This window comes from Equus quagga, chromosome 4, assembly GCF_021613505.1.
Source record: "Equus quagga isolate Etosha38 chromosome 4, UCLA_HA_Equagga_1.0, whole genome shotgun sequence".
NCBI classification, from domain to species: Eukaryota; Metazoa; Chordata; class Mammalia; order Perissodactyla; family Equidae; genus Equus; species Equus quagga.
Window position 1 is genome coordinate 108,665,641 of NC_060270.1, and position 18,121 is coordinate 108,683,761.

At 36.8% G+C, this 18,121-nt stretch overlaps 1 protein-coding gene across 1 annotated transcript in view; it reads left to right on the plus strand.

The window, feature by feature from the left end:
• Positions 1-18,121, plus strand: part of CERS6 (ceramide synthase 6) — a 300,927-nt gene that overhangs the window by 157,302 nt on the left and 125,504 nt on the right. Inside the window, exon 4 of the mRNA XM_046658899.1 lies at positions 9,696-9,753. Within this exon, the coding sequence (XP_046514855.1) occupies positions 9,696-9,753 (58 nt within the window). The remainder of the gene's footprint in view (positions 1-9,695; positions 9,754-18,121) is intronic.

Consider the following 18,121-nt stretch of genomic DNA (forward strand, 5'->3'; position numbering starts at 1 on the left):
TTGATTTTTGGCAGATATATTTTGAGTAGATTGTAGGGGACTGGGACTGGTGTTGGAAAGACTGATGTGAAGGGACAAATACCAGTGATGCTGAATTCTACTTTGTTGGGTGCTTGACAGGGGAAGTCAACCTGGTGAGAAAAGGATGGATCGCAATAAAGAAATGAAGAGAGAATCAAATTAATTTAATTGGTGATAGAACCTATGAACAAAGCATGAAAAAATCCAAATCAAAGTAGTTAAATCTAAGAAACTGAGCATGATAGATTTAGAACTAAGTATAAAATGCATTCAATATCTGAAACACTTCCGATGGCAATTTTAGCCCTAAAAGCATGAATATAGTGAGGGGAAAAGAGTGAAATTAGTTATGATGCTTAGAAAAGGATGCTTAGGGTGATGGCATAAAGAACAAGTCATTTAATATGTTTTTAGTGAGCGTAATTCTTATTCACACTATCTTTTGTGTAATGAAATATTTTGAAATACAGTGACTTATATAACAAAGACCCACTTGGCTCTATCTAATCCTGTTTTCAAGAACTAAAATACTGCAGAAGCAGCTGAAGTTCCTTATGTACCCCTTCTCTGTTCTTTACCTCTAGAGGTAATCTTTTTCCTGAATTTGCTGTTTATATTTCCTCCTTTATTTTGATGCTACATATGTGTGTATGTGTGTATATGTATATGAACATATATGTTCATGAAATATATAGCATTGTTTTGCATGTTACCAAAGCTTACATAGGTGCTTAATCTATTTTTTGAATCAATGCTTTAGTGAAAGACTGTTCTGCTCAAATCAGGTAAGATCGTGTTTGACCCGAGAATGAAAAGTGAACAGGTTTGACTTCCCTCCAACTTCAGTGACTTTGCTTTGATAAGCCTGTCGCTTCTCAAAGAGAGAAACAGCTGAGCCTTGAGCAAATGAGGAAAACTATTTGGAGTCACAGAGTTAATTATTGATGGAGGTAGAAATAATTTCAGGGAATGTTTGCTTGGAGGCTAAAACTCAAGTCTGCATAATTGGTCCACGAGATGAGTCACATCTTTCCCCCTAGCTAGAGTATCTCTTTGTACTCCTAAACTAATGAAGGTTTGAGAGCTATCTTGGGGATTTAGATTGTGTCTCGGAGTTTCCAAAAAAGGAATCTTTAATCTCACCTTTATTTCATTCTTTAAGATATATGGGATGCTTTTCAAACTAGAGTCAATTTGCTTTCTCTCTAGTTGATGAGCATCTCTATTGTACTCAAGTAATAAACTTAATGTCCCAGTAACAACTTGAAAAGGAGAATATTGACCTAAAATGCATGTTACATCTTTTAAAAAATATTCTCAGATGAAACCTATCAGTTAGCTGGCTAAGACTTCAGCTCTATCCCTCACTTTGAAATACTGCCTCCTAAATATAAAGAAAACTAATCTTTGGAGGGAGATATTTTGGCTAAAATCTTGTGGAACAGGAAGAAATATGTGTCCATCATTAATATAATTCAATGATGTCTGGTGGCTTTGCTAAACTTACTAAATGCAAAATAATTGAAGGGCCTTATTTTATTCTACAAACCAAAAATCTAACCAGTTCACCAACCACCCAAACAAACAAATAGAAGTCTGAAACCTGTGGCTTTGTAAAAAGTTTAGGTGTTGGTTTAATTTGCGAAATTTGCTGTCTATACACTAATAGACATACTGCCTCCTCAGAGAATAGGCAGTATATCAAGCATCTGCCAACTATTTTCTGAAACTTATGGTGTATTTATCTATTTCCAGTCTCGATTTTAAGGCCATGGGGCCATAAGAGGTAGACAAAGGAGATCTGATGTGAAAAATAGGGAGACTTTTTTCTTTCACCAAGCTACCTGCAAATGTAGGGAAGTCACACAATTTTCTGGACCCAATGTTTTCATCTGTGGAACGGACATGTGGATGGATTTCTAGGCCTCAGTACCTAGCTTTAAGAACAACCTCGAGTTTGAGGAAATAAAAACTGGAGGATGGATACCTCTGACTTACGTGCATGGAAATATACTAATGTTACAATAAAACACCCATAAGACCAAATCCTTGCCTTCAGTGGGCTGTTTTACTGCTAGGGTGAGCAGCATACATTCATGACACCAGCTCTAACCGGACTCGAGCTAAGTCATTTCACTTTGTATGCGCTTTACATGTTGCAGGGAAAGAGAGAGAGAGAAAATCCTATTTGCCCTCCTGCCTTAGCATAGAAGAGGAGCTGAAGTGGAGGAGACGGCATCTGTCAAGACTAATTCTACTGATTTTGTTTAATGTGATAGGAGAAAAAGCTGTGGAGTAATGTTATTCACAATAAGAAATGTTTTCATTTTTGTGTTAAAATTAAGAGGCAGTATTTAGTAGTAAGGAATGTGGTCTCTAGAATCAGATTTCCTGGATTTGAGTCCTGAATTCACTACTTGCTAAGTATGTTTTTAGGCAAGTTCCCTAAATTTCCTTTCCTTATCTGTAAGATGGGCATGACAGTAGCATCTACCTCACATGGATCTCATAAGATGTAAATGACTTAATACACACAGACGTCTTATGATGCTCCCAGCATGAAGTCAGTACTCAAGACATGCCAGCTATCATCGTTTTATCAAAATACATAGGTGATCCTCAAAGAAAACCTAGTAAGTAGAAGTACTGTTCACTTCATAACAATAACTGTTGCTATCAAGCTTGAAACCACAATTACTTCACTTCAAACCCTGTGGAAGTGAGTACATCAGATATAACACAGAAATCCTTTTGAAAGGTTTTTATAAGTCCAGTTGTACATGACTGAAGAAGTGATAAAATATGAGTGTAATATGTTCATACTGTAGCTTTGCTCCCATCTTATGAAAGTCATCAGCTCTGAGTTTTTAGTAGAAAAGTAGGAATTTAAGCTACTTTGTTCTTAGAGGTTAAAAGATTTATAGGGGCCGGCCCAATGGCATAGTGATTAAGTTGGCATGCTCCTCTTCTGCGGCCCTGGGTTCATGGGTTCGAATCCCAGACTTGTACCTACACACCTCTCATCAAGTCATGCTGAGGCAGTGTCCCACATATAAAATAGAGGAAGATTGGCACAGATGTTAGCCCACGGCCAATCTTCCCCACCAAAAAAAAAAAAAAAAAAAGACATGGGGCTGTCCTGGTGGAGTAGTGGTTAAGTTCACATGCTCTGCTTCAGCAGCACATAGTTTGCCAGTTCAGATCCTGGGCACAGACCTACACACTGCTTGTCAAGCCATGCTGTGGCAGGCGTCCCACATGTAAAGCAGAGGAAGATGGGCACAGATGTTAGCTCAGGGACAATTTTCCTCAAAAAAAGAAAAAAAAAGATATTTTAAAGTTTCAATATAATAAAGTCTATACTAATTTATTTCAAAATAAATTCTACTAATTTATCTAAACTCCATAGTTTCACTTCATTTGTAATAATTTATAATGTATAGTGGCGTGATTTATATTAAATGTTAAATTTTATAAAAGAAAAGATATAAGCCCTACTCCTCTTCATGTATTTGATAAGAAATGAATTAATCTTTTTATTTTAGCTTAGATGATGAACAGCCAAAATGAGAAATGTCTCAAAATTAATAAATTCATTCAGAATCAAAGGAACTATATAGGATATTTTGTTCTCTAACAATGTATCCTAGTTTTGGGCTCAATAACAGTGTTTTTCACTATTTAGACCATTCCAGATTGACTCTCTTTGATTCCAAATTCCTACTATATTGATTATTTAAAAGTTTCATTAGCAGTATATGGCATGTCTTTCCTCTTTCTTATTCATATTTTGCACAGTTTCTGGAAATAGTTGATAAGATTATTTGATTAAAGACTATTTTGGTTAAAATAAACTTAAAAGTAAATAAATGAAAGGAGAACGCATACCTTTGGTAAAAATTTGGATGTCAATTTAGGAGCAATTCCTTATCAAATACTGTGTTTGCTGTCAGAAATACAAAGATAAAGAAGACTCAGTCTTACCCACTTGGAATTCACAAGCAAGTCAGAGGTTTGTGACTGTAATCAAAGATGAGGTGAGGAGGTAAGGAACACACCCTCAGAGAATTGCAATGCTTTCAATGTTGCAGCATTCAGAAAAGGTGGCTGCATGGAATAACTAGCATTTGACACAAATCCCAAAGGAGGGATAGTGTTTCAGCAGATAGAGAGGAGGAGTGGGTAAGATGGAGAAAGGCCCCCTGGGTAATTACTGTTGGCTGCAGTTGACAAGCTCAGTGTTATTTTATCTTCCCTGGTATTGAAAAAAGCACCCATGCAGTCCTTCCCTATCTCTGGCTTTGCAAGCAGGCACTTTCCGGATAGAGCCTATTCTCATGATGTGGTGTCCGTTAATGTTCCCTCCATTAGAAACACCATTTTAGCTGGATATATTGTCTTCAGTTTTCAGGTGTATAAAATCATGAAGAGGCAGCATAGGGTAACGGTCAAGGATGGATGCTGGAGCCAAACTGCCTAGTTTCCAATCCTGGCTTTCTCCCTTACTAGCTATGTGACCTTTGGCAAGTTATTAAACGACTCCATGCTTATTTCCTCATCTGAAAAAAACTACAGTTGATGCAAATAGTATCTGCCTTGTGTGGAATAGATTCACTCAATGACTTCCTACCTGTAAAGTGCTCAGAACAGCTCTTGGCACAGAGGAGGTATTCCAGAAATGTTGTAAATATAACGGCCCCATGTGCCTGCCCTTCTCTCTCTAAGATGTTCTACTGAGTTAAGCTCACGGGGCTGCTATGAATGTTTTTTCCCTGTTTCTGCCTCCTCTGTAGATTAGGATCCTGGTGCCATTTGGGTGACACCTGGCAGCAAGATACAAGACCTCGACGCTCTGATTCCCTGCTTTTATGGCACATTTTATTAGTCTTGGTTTGAACAAAGAGCCCTTTCAGCCTTGTTGTATAAGGACAATAAACCAGATTCAGTGGGTGGTAGTTTTAACTAGCTTTCAATTCTAACTTTCAGGTTTGATGGATATAAAAGGTTTCCATGTCCCAACAAATGTAGTGGAACACATTGACTTCTCTAGGCAAAGGCATATGCTTTAATTTGAGACAGGGCTTTAGAGTCAGCTCTGTACCAGGTTTGTGACCTGGTTTTGCCACTTAGCAACAGTGTTGCCTTGGGCAAGCTAATCCCCAGGCCTCTGTTTCCAATAGAGGTTCCTACCTTGGAGAGTCTGTTTTTCATCTGGAGCCTTTCTGGGATTCCGTGGTGCCTCTGAGCATCCTCCACAGACAGGTTAGGATCCAGGTCCTGGTTCTGCTAACCAGGCTCCAAAATGGAATGGTTGTCCTCACTTCTGTTTTCTGTATCCTTGCGAGTTTATACTTTAACAAAATTCGTCTTCTGCCTGTTTAGTGCTATGTTTATAAATTAGGCAGCGAGGTAAGTTCATGCATGCAATTTGCCATCTTTAACCAGGAGTCATCTTTAGGTTTTTAAAGAAATATTCTTTATTTCTCTTATTATCATAACAGCAGTCTCTTGAAATTTCTGTGTAAGAATAAATTTAATGCTTCCCTTCCCCATTCCCTGCTTTCATTAATATAATCTGAGGACTCATTCTTTGGTTAATGGTTGTTAAGTGTTTTATATTAAATTGTCCCAAAAGGATAATAGCATTTAATTGGGTAATGAAATTTAGCGTAATTATTTATGTTGCTAACCATAGTCCTTTTATTCTAAAGTGCTTTTCGAATTCTTAATTTTTATTTGTTTCTGGTAGGTTGGAATTGACCTAATATTTTGGTAAAGGTTAATGAGTAATGTATTTTCAGAGTCTTCAAATATGTGAGACTATTTTTCATATTCCTTTACAAATGAAAGGCAGTTTGGCTGGCAATGGTTTTCTTTGATAGAGTCTTCTCTTTCTTCTGTAATTTAGTAATATAGAGGAGAAATTTAAGACCAACTGGACATTTGTTCCTTTGATGGTGTCTTATTTTCATTTGATTTGTGTGTTGACATGTTTTTGTTTTCATGTCTGGATACTGAAGGACTTTTGTTTTTCTTTTTAATTTTAACCCTAAGATCCAAAATTTTTGACAGAATGTGGCTTTTAATTGATATATGTTTGGAATATAATTTAGCCTTCTTTTTTTCAGTTCAGATTTTTTTTCAATTGTGTCTTTGATTATTACTTCTATTTCCATTCTTCACTTGTGTTGTTTCAGAAAAGACTATACTTAAACTTGGTTTTTCTGATTCCTCCAGATCTAGGATCTTCTTTCATTTATTGGTTCTCTTCTTCAGCCTAATGGGAAGGTTTATCTTCCATGTCAATGATTTAATTGTACACAGTGTGTGTCTACATTTTTCTCCCTCCCCTAATGTGGATAAAATATTCTGTCACTTCATTTTTAGAATCCTTGTAATGCATCTGTACTTTACCTATAATCTCTTTTTATCTTAGCCAGTAGTCTTTTATTAATTTATAGCTTTCTACTTTTGTTTTTAGGGAACATAGCTTCTTGTATCGTATTAAAAATGCCAGTACTTTTCTAAAATTTACTTCTGATTCCTCTAGGACGTCATGTTTAGGAGATGGTTCTTCCTTTGAATCTTTAGCATGCTCTTTCCATACTTATACAGTACTTCTTAGTAGACCTGTATTGACATTTATCTATTTTCATTCCTGAATTGGAAATATCCATCTAGATCTGCTCCAGCAAGAGTGCATCAGCCCCACTCTCTGTCATCTTGTTTGCCAGCAAAAGTCCTCTTTAAGGTCTCTGACTTTTTAGCAAGTTGATGTTTATAGGCTCTGGCCCATTCTCAATGGACTAGAAGGCATGTAAGGCAGCTATCTCCAATGCCTTATTCTCTGTCACTCTATATATGGGATTATATAAGAATAGCAACCCCTAGAATGAGATTCTTCTGCTGCCTCAAAAGCATCATTCATGACAGAGAGCTATCTAGTTTTCTGACTGATACAGATTTTTTGCATTTCTGTACAAAATGGCAGAAAGTGGAGAAAGATATACAAAGATTTTCTGACTTCCTTCAAGACTCATGGCTTGTTTCTCATTGCCTCTAATTACATTTTAAAAATTTAATTTTTATTTATTTATATTTTCTTGGTGAGGAAGATTGTCCCTGAGCTAACATCTGTGCCAGTCCTCCTCTGTTTTGTATGTGGGACACCACCTCAGCATGGCATGATGAACATGTGTGTAGGACCATGCCCAGGATCTGAACTCACAAACCCTGGGCTGCCAAAGCGGAGCATGTGAACTTAATGACTATACCACTGGGCTGGCCCCTCTAATTACATTTTTAAATCTAATTTTATTCTTTTTTTCTGCCATAAAACTTCTTCTCTGATTCTTAAAATAGCTTGAAGGTCATTTCTTCCTTTTTGTGGTTGCATGCGTTTACTTATCCCTCTTTTTGTAGATATTTTAGTGGAAAGTTGGGAGAGGCTATATCAGGGGCTGGTAGCTGGACACCATTTAAAACTGTAACTTGTATGAAACTACACAAATTAAAACAGTAATTTGTGCATGTGGCAAAATACTTGAAATTTTTACTTCATGCACGTATTTTGTGGAAATAAACTCTGCCTTGTAAATATTCATCACAAGTTGTTATTTAAATGATGGAGACATTGATGTTCCTGCAATAGAACCTCTGTCTTATGAAAATTGGGTCATTTTGTTATGAAATAAAAAGTAGATACATAAGTGATTGTAGGAATTCCAATGACCTCCATAAAATTTTTATTATACGTAAAAGCTGCCTGATCATTGCCTACTAACAAAAGGGTCTTAGAGCTGAAACAGCTGTTATAAATCAGTAAACCAGGAGTTGCAAATTCAGTTGCCTTCAGGGGTCAGAAAAATAATCTGCAAATCCATGAAGTAGGTTGGTTTAATACAATAGGGAGTGGGCAGTATAATATAAACCCATTGTCCCCTTACAGAGATGGAACTGAGGTCAAGGGACATTAATAGATTTGCCCAAAGTTAGGAGAATCTATGTGTCTTAATCAGAACCAGCAGGGCCCAATACAAGATAAAATATGGAGCCCCTTGTTCAACAATTATGAAAAATTTCAAGGTAGTGACAGCAAAGCATTAAACCAAGCACGGGACCCTAGGTGGCTGCATGAGTTAGTTATATACCCTTGAAGCTGTCCCTGGTCTTAACTTCTGATCTAGAATTTGTACATCCAAACAGAAAGGAACACAGAGACTCTCACCCACAACCACCAAAAATTGATAATAGAAATAGGGTTAAAATTAAGTCCTTGATTTTGATACTGCAAGAAGTGAGCCACCTTTATTTACAAGAGGGCTTTTTGAATGAGATTTTAGAATCATTGCTCTTCTGTATTGTTTGGAACCTTTCGTTGCATCATGACTACTTACATCCGTTTTTAGTGTTCCCTCCTGAATTCAGGTTTTATGAATTATTAGTTGAAGATTTTCAACCCTGAAGTTCAAAGCTCTTCTCTAAATGTTAGTCCTGACTTAAATTCCAGAATGTTTGAAGAGTCACTTAGCCCAGGAATGAAACTCTGAGGGACACTGTGTCTTCTGTTGGGTCTTACTCAGCTCTGGGAGGCAGGACCCCACCGTTTTCTTTTCTTCTTAGCTGAAGATAGCTGTCATTTCTCCCAGAAAATTTTATCTGTAACTGGAATCATCTAAAATAACCTTTTTTTTTTTCTACCTTATTTGAAATTTTTGCATGGCTTGCAAACACAAAAAGCAATTTGCCTCCTGACAGATTGAAGCTGACTAATCACTTTCTCCTTTGTGTTCCTTTACAATTTATAACCCATGGTGCCACTAACAACGTAACCACAGGAATCCTATTGAGTGAAATCTAGCCAGCTTTTAAAGGCACAGCTATTAACACCCAGAAAATATAAGAAATAAAATTGGGAATTGAGTACTAGGGTAAGAGGTTTTTTTTTGTAGTAACTATATATATGTGATATATAATTTATATAAAGTCTTCATGTAAATAAAGTCATATTTTATAAGACCTAAACATTCAATCATTTAAAATTGAAAGGGAACTTAAAATTTTTCTCATTAAAAAAATGAAAATTCAACAGCTAGACATACAGTGTGGAGTCATATAAGATTGTCATTAACAGTTGTATAGCTAATGGATGATTTAGATTCCTAATGGGTTCCTTTAGCAATATCCATAAATACGTTGATAACTATTTCTTAAAAGACAAAGAAAAAAACTTACCTGATTTTAAAAATATTGACTTTTATTTTTAAACCAAATATGAACTTCAGTCAGGTTATTTACTTAATATCTGAATCAGATGAAGAATTCAAAACTATCTTATGTACCTTTGTATTGTTGAAATATATTTCCTCATGAGCAAGTAACAAGAGGGAATTCACATGTTGGAGAAAGAGAAGATGAGCAGATGGGCAAATACAGTAAGTGAGTAAAAGAAAATTTGTTATGAATATAATTATTAATATTTAAAATATTTGCAGTCAACCATGCACATGAGTGTATGTGTTCAGCTGGTACTGAAATTACTTATTAAGTTTAATCTCTGGTTGTGGTGGGGGTTTGGGGGGCAAATTTAATGGACTTTTTTTACTCGCGTATTTTAGAATATGCTGTGACATAAATAAACTGAATGTCATAGAAATTTTTTTGACCTTCTACAGGTGGAGATTTTCGTTTTACCTTTATGTATTTACCTATGGAGTGCGGTTCCTGAAAAAGGTAGGGTCTGTCCAGTTACTTTCTCTAATTCTTAAGTAACTGTAAGCGTATATATTATTTTTTATGTGTGATAGTAGTAATGTTTTAAACATCTAAACAGGCTTCCTAGGAATTACTTGTGCATTTTTCTTTGACTTACAAAAATATTTTCAGTCTGATCTTTATAGTAAATAATCTTTACGCATATACCGAAAATACTTTTGGGAAATAATTTGTTTTTCCAGTGAAACATGTTGCTACGTCCTCTCACCACTCTAGTTGGTTATTTATTACTTATGGACATTTGGAGCCCTATAAAATCCATCTGATGCTTTGAACGAAGTTAGAGTTTCCACATTGCACAACTTGAAAAAATAAGTTGTTGCAATGTGTGTTATCACTGTAGTCTTCACCAGTAGAAATTATATTTTAGTGTCTTGCATAGTTATTAATAGGGCAACAGCAACTGCTGGTGGAAAATTCAGTTCCTTTCATAGATTGTGTTTCCCCTACTGCTGCTTTGCTATTCCTGCATAAACTGAGGCACCTTTATCTATGAAAGTAACTCTTTGAGGCTGCCATAGTTTTCTTCCTGGTTATTTCAGTGCCTAATGGCACCACTAACAAGTTAGGCTGCTTAAATTCAAGTCTTATGAAGACTTTTCTTCTCATATTTATGCACATACTAGCAATAGTGGTTTGGCAGAAAATGGGAAATTATTTTATAGTATTAACCTTTAAAGTGATATCAATGTTATCTTTAGTACAAAAATTTTTTTCAAAATAGGGCATGTGCCAAGTGGCATGCCTTACTCTAGTAGATTTTCCTTTAAATATTGATGTGAAAATTGCAAATACTTTTTTTTTATTATTTTTTTCTTTTTTCTCCCCAAAGCCCCAGTGCATAGTTGTATATCCCAGTTGTAAGTCATTCTAGTTCTTCTATGTGGGATGCTGTCACAGCATGGCTTGATGAATGGTGTATAAGTCTGTACCCAGGATCCAAAAGAGCAAGCCCCGGGCTGCTAAAGTGGAGCATGCAAACTTAACCACTTGGCCACAGGGCGAGCCCTGCAAATATGTTATTTTTAAAGTGTGAGTTATAAGATATTCTATGCCTGTGGCAGATTCTATTATAAATAGTGGTTATTTCCCAATATCATATTTTTCTAGAGGGAATATTCTTTTTACTTCTTGTCTTTTCTCCTTTAGTAACTACACTTATTTTTCACTTAATAAGACTACCTGGCCCAGAGGCCATTTGAATAGATTTAAAGGATGAGCTTCATTCTCTAGGCTTTCTAAGTATGAAGAATTCTCAGCTGGAATAAATAAATGTGGTAGAAACTACTTATTTTGCCACCCTACTGTTATAGTTTTCAAATTTACTTATCTAGGGGAAGAAATGCAGAAAGAACAGCTGTAGAGATTTTGTGGTTACAGCTTTACTACCTTGGAAGAGGAAATAGCTTTGGGTGGAATTCCGGTTGACATGGGAGAGCTGTGCTGCCTGGGAACATCAAGTTGCTAACTGACGTCAGGGTTTGGAAATCATGTTGGATTCTGTTGGTGAAGGGTTTTGATGGTGAACAAGGAAGGGTGGTGAGGCCAGGAGCACTTTTTTGCCCTTTCCTCTAGATCTGCAAGATATTATCTTTTTTAGTTCTCATGCAGCAAGCCTGGCCATCTGTCATCAGAACAGGAAGCACTCTGACACTTAGCTCTGCTTCACTTTGTCCCTGAACAGACTGAATGGAATGAGAATAGTTTTCATCCCCCAGTTGTCAGTGGATCTGTAGAAGGCAGTAAAAGGGTCCGTCAATAGAATGTTTGCCTGGAAATTGTTTTTCCTTAAATTATACCAGTTCCCTTTCAATTGCCTCTAGTAATAATAAATGTTTAAAACATGAAAAAAGAACTAGATGTTGTTCTTCTTGTTGAATTAATTTGTATTTGGAGTTCCTTCCTTTAATACTATCTATGAAGGACTCAGTTGTGGTTGAAACTTATAGTTTAATACGAGTCATAATGTGTGATGGAAAAGTACACACACAATCCATGTGACCAAACTAGCTGTGGAGGGCTTCATAAACCGTCTTGTCCGACTCTCTCATTTCACAGCTGAGAAATGAGAAATTCAGAGAGGGTAGGTGGCATTCCAAGGGTCTCACAGTTAGTTTATTAAAGGCTGAATCTGAAATGAAGCACACACTGCTGTCACCTATTCCAGTACTTTCTCCACTTCACCAGCCTGCCCTAACCTCAGCATGATTTCCAGATGACTTCCTTCTTTGGTTAAGTTAGCAAACTTGATGGAACATAGTTGTTGTTCCTATTTACAGAACTTTAAATACTTACTTTAATGGATATTTAAAGTATATTCTGTTAAATTTGTTGGAAGAGACAATATATTTGCTGGTCTAACTGAGAAAAAAAATTATTATCAAAACAAGGTAATACAGATTTTCATGATACCCTAAATGTTTTAAAATAAAGTACCAGATTAGTGGATCAATTTTAAGAAGTGAGAGGCCACAGCTGCTTCTTACTCCTCCTCGCGAAAATGTAGATTATTACATGGGCTATTAGAAAAATGCCTGGGCAGCTTCTGCCTTTAGGTCAAATGAACCTGATACATCTCCTTCTAGGGCAGATTCAGTAACTTTAAGTACCCTTTCTACCCTAAAATTCTATGATTCAGTTAAAGAGATATTTACCAAATGCAAAGCACCATGAACCTAGAGTAATGGAGAGAGAACCTTAAATAATAAGAGCCAAAAAATTAATTTTCGAAAACCATAGAATTTTAGATGTAAAAGTTATCTTGCATAACATCTAAGCACCTCATTTTATAGATGAGGCTATGAGGGCTCAATCTCTGGTGTAAGACTAGCTTCAGTTTTCTCTGCTATGTTGAAACATTCAGGCTTAATACTGAAGTTTTATTAAGTGCTGTTAACTTTTCCAATTTGAATTGGCTTAATCCTATAAGGAAAACATACATATTTCTCTGGGTTTACCAGGTCATAGTAAGTTTCAGTGTATAAATATGTCTGATTTAAGTCCTCTCAGCTTTGAAATATTCTTTGTATTTAGAAATAAGGCAGTTGAAAGTTTTTAAATATATATAAACTAGGTTTATATCAGTAAACATTTGTGCTGTCCTATTCTGAGTGTTCTGAGAAGGAGACACCAAGAAGAGATTAAATGTGTAAGAGAATGATTAGGGGAAATTCCTGTGAGAGAAAATGGGGAAGGAGTTGGGGGGGAAGCTGGAAGAACCTTCAGATCACAATGTGGGTCTGACCCTTAGTGTGGGAGAGAGGGAAGGAAGGGCAGAAGGCTGGGTGAAGCTCGAACACTGTGTGTCTGTCTAAGGAAAGTACAGTAAGTCTGCTGGGGAGTCCTGGAGCCACTGTTGACCATCAGAGGAGGCCTGTCTCCCAGAAATGGGCTTGCCTTATTATTCCTGTTGTGCTTGGTCATTGGCTGTGAGCAGCCTGTGGGCAGTGTGGCTTTCAAGCAAATGCAGCTGTGGATTCTAGAGCACAGCAGCTGGGCTCTGGGTCAGTTACACTGCCAGCAGTCCAAGCTCTAAGAGGCACATTTTCATGATTACCATGTGTGCTTTATTTTTTAAATATTCCAGCTGTTCTGAGCAAAGTCAAAGGATACATCATAGCATACATCGTGACATGTTTTCATATGCAAGACAGATAGCATAGAGAAATATTTATCTATTGTATTCTTTTTTCCATTTTACCTAATATGCGTTGACTTAATCTCCATTATGTCCTAGTTCTTGTAGGTAGGTGATGTGTAAATTATCTCTGGAGCAATACACAGGCTGAGTTCCCACATAAGTTGGGTGATCATACAAGCTGTCTTAGGGTCCCAGGGAATTACCTCTCCCCTTGTCCTCAAAATGACCCAGTTTGGGTGAAAAATTATGTGGTCACCCTATGAATTGTTGTATAATAAATCATGAAATAATTGGTCCTATATTTTCAGAATTTTCAGATGTCCCATAAAGTATGTGTGTATACATTTATAGGAAATCAGTAAAACGTTTTCTGTAGTTTCATGACAAACAAGAGAATGCACCTCACTTCTAGTGATATGCTAATACTCAGGTGTGCATGTGCTGTGTGTTGTCTTTGCTTTCTCAGCTTAAACCCTCTTTGCAGATAGCACTAACTTTGACCATAGAAGTGAACCCTATAAGACATTGACCTTACAGACATATTAGTGAACTAGTAAGTAAAGTTTTTGCTAGATTAGTAGGAAATATTTAAGTAGTTGAAAGATAAGCCTGTCTCAATAGTCTGTTCCTATAATTGCCTGACACAAGTGACGTTTTGCCCATAAATATGATTGGCAGAGACAAGTACTTTTATAGAACAAGACTCAGAATTACTTCAGATGCTCTGAAGTCCCACCACACAATGTACTCAAACAAATTAACATATTTTCCTAGGTCCTGAAAAAAACCACGTATCAAGCCTTAAAAAACAGAGTAAGCTATTGCTGATTTATTATTACTCTTTTTTTCTCATTTGTAAATGGAAGGTTATATTGAGTGGAGTTCTTGGAATGTTTTTCCTTGAGTTCCTTTATTTATTTTTGAAAGATATAGTGTCATAGGAAGGCAATGTAGATATATGTGCAACTGTGATTTAGGTAAATATTTTTTTCTTGTAATCTACATGTTAAGCTAATGTATTTCCAACTTTTTGGCCATATGGTGCATTTCATATTACAATCCATTTTGTCCACATGCATGTATATAATTAAAATAGAAGTTACTCCAAATATACCTATGCCTAACCTCTGTATCAGTCAGGGTCCCATTAGGAGACAGAAACCACAGAAGTTATTTTAGGAGTGACTGTTATATAAAGAATCATTAACAAGGGGGAACTACTTAGACTGTGTTACTCAAAGTAATTGATCCGCTGGCTGTTTGCTCCCAGTCAGCAATGAGATGACCTGAATCTAAATGTAAATCAATTCACTGCTTCTTTCTTGAGAAAGTCTACCTACGAAGAAAAGTCATCTGAACCAAACAGTGTGCTTAGTGATGTAGTTAATTTACATTCTGGTGAAGCAGTAACAAACCTTTCAAGGACTGGCACTTGTCTGTACATGACACTTTGATTAGCACTAGACTGAGGTGTCAGGGAGGTAGAAATTGTAGGAAGAAGCTACCTCTCTGAGGACCAGGGGCTTATAGGAAGAGGTTGAAGTTATTAGAACCTAGACGCTCAAAGGAGGAGCCATGGAGCTGGACAAGACCTCTGAGGGGGGAAGGCTGACCAGCTGAAGTCCCTGAGGGACCACAGTGAGGCTGGTTCTGGGAATGAGGAAAACCTGCAAACTGCAAGCAGCTGTTGCCACTGGAATGAACTGTACTGCTGGGTTGAAGATGCATTGCTTGGAGGGTGGAGGAGTGATGGCAAGAACAGGAAGCAAAACAGGAAAAAGCACATCCCATCCTCCTCTTGCAGCCTTCCAGCCTCCCGCGAGTGCTTCCTAGAAGCCCAGCGCAGCAAGGCACCAGTCCTTAGAGCCCTCTGAAGTATGGTGTGCAGAGTCCCAGCTCTGAAGTTGAGAACCAGCATCTTAATAACTAGCCCAGGCTTCCCTCTGTGCTGCATTCTGCGATGTAGTCTGACAGCTTATTGCAATTTATCTTATTACATTTAAAAAAATATGCAAGTTTCCATCTATTATGTTGACTTTATGACTAACTGTGAGGTGAAAAGCCACAGTTGAAAAGTCCCCTGGCTGAATGAACACTTTGCCCATCCCCTTAGATGGTCTGAATCTGACCTGAACTGAGGCATAGCCTTTCATTATTCATTTGGTGTACTTTTCAAAGTTCAACAAACAAAGCCACAAAGTGTTCCTTGGTGTCCTGCTTCAAGGTGTTCCCTTTTGCTTGTTGGTTAGCTTGGCATCTTTTTGAAATGAAAACAGCATTGTCATTTTTTTGCCTATTTTGATAGTAAAAATAAAATTGGTCCAGCCATTAGAATATCTGTCCATTTTAAATTTTGTTCTTTGTGTCATTTTTAAAATTTTGGAATCGCTTGGAGTATGTAAGGCATAGCACTAATTTGCTGATTGAGAGGTGGGCTCTGTTGGGAATGTGAATCCCTAAATCTCCTATAATCCCTGGACGTGAAATTTTAAAGATTGTGCTGCTGTTGCCTCCTAGTAAAGTAAGATTCCTTGTCATGACTGCTGTGGTGCTAACACATAGGTAAATGCACTTTCTGGACCAGAAATTATCTGGAATGACCTTAGGAATATGTCCTTTAGTGTTTCTCCTTATCGTATCTTCCTTTTTCCCACAGCTGTCCTTTTTCTACCCATGTCTATCCTCTTAAATGTTTTTGATTTCCCCTATACTTGTGTTGACTTGTGGCTGGCATTCTATCTGAGGAGAACATTCTGAGGCCAGTGAGAAACTAAGGATAATGTGATATAGGGAAGGCTCTGAAGAAGGGGTCAAAAGACCTGGCCTTTAATCAGTTTAGACCAACATATTATAACATTTTAAAAACTCATACTCCATAATTCAGTGAAGAATTTAGGATAGCTTATAATTATGGCAAGCTGGCACAACCTGTGTAGAAAGCAACATGGTGATACAGAATAATAACTGTAAGCGTGTTCAGATCCTGTGACTTAGCAGTTCAAGGCCTACGAATTTATCCTGAGGAAAGAATTATATAGAAGCAAAAGCTATATATGTGTAAAGTTGTTTGTTACAACTTAAAAAATCTATATGCATATATATACATGCATACGTGCAAATTAAAACAGAATTTAAGATAATCTTTATATCTAATATTAGTAGAATTGTTTAAATTATTGTTATCAAAATGACAAAATAGCATACAATCATTTAAAAATAATAACTGTGAAGTAACTATTATGTATAGGCTTAATAAAATGTTTAGTAGAGCTTTACATAAAATAAGTAAAAAACTCATTTGTACATTTTGCTATGATACTCATATATAGAGATAAATGGAAAGTGATAGGTAAAAATGAAAAGATTCCTTATAGAGAGGCAGAACTGTGGATAATTTTTTCAAAATGTCTTTACCACTTTCTTTGTGTGAAAAGTTTAACCGTAAGATGTAGCAGTCAGAATGGAAATGACTACATAAATTTAGGTATACTGAGTAATGAAGGAGCTTGCAATTGTAACTTTTAAAAAGGAGGAAATGAAAACAAAATTGAATGCCATTTAAATAGCAAAGAGGTACAGAAGTTTCATGAAAAAAATCCAGTTGTTCAAGTTTGCCTAGCTCTTGTTGCCCTGGTCCCTGAATTTTCTCTTAGGTGTTTCCTTTACTTGATTGTAATGCCCAGAGTGACCTGGAATAGCCCTACCATAGAATTCCTAAGGAGCCTTTTTAGTCTCTGGTGGGATTCCGGTCAGATTCAAGCTCTAGTTCTGTAGCAGATTTACATGCCCTGTATTAGATAATAACGTGGGATTCTCCATTCCATAGAGCACTTTAAAAAACTTCTCTCGTAATGAAAGTCCCACCTCTTCTGGAGTGGGATAATGACTTGGAAGCATGGTTGGCTTAGTGCATAGCCAGGATGAAATTTTGAATCGTGGATAGTAATCATAATCATAACCATAATCATGATAGCTGTACTATATTGTGCGCTGATTATGTTGATCACTTAGCATCCATTTCTTATGTGTTGTGCAGTGTAACTCCTCATCCTTATAGATGAAGAAACTAAGGCTAACGAAGGATCAGTAATTTGCCCAAGGTCACATAGCTGGTCAGTGGAAGGGCTGAGACTTAAAGCCAGGTCTTTACTGGCATCGTGGCCTCCTCGTGTCCAGACCTCATTACTGACTCAGTGGACCTACTGGGCTGATCCAGATGGACCAGTTAAGAAGAAAAAGCAAAGGCTCTGTCTTATAACTGTATTTATGTTATGACTACAAAGTAAACTTAGTGATTATATTCAAAAGGCCCACAATTAAGCCCCATACTTGCTTTATTTATCTACTTCGAAGTGAAGTCACATTGGCGAAGCTGAGGATCTGTGGCTTGCTGCATTCTTAATATTTTTGGATCTCATCAGAAATTGTCTGCTAATCTTCAGACTGAATATAGATGTGCCTTTTACACAGACCAATGTAATTATGCAACACAGTTTTTCTCTTTTTCTATGATACATACTTACTTCCTACAACGTGACTAGCAAACCATTAATACACTATTCACAGTAAAGAGCTGGTTGGGACAACTCAGTATTTTCTACAGTTCAGGGAATGTTCTTTAGGTGAAATTGTTCATTGCCTGGGATAAATTAAAACTTCTGATGATAAAACCAGTTCATCAGCACT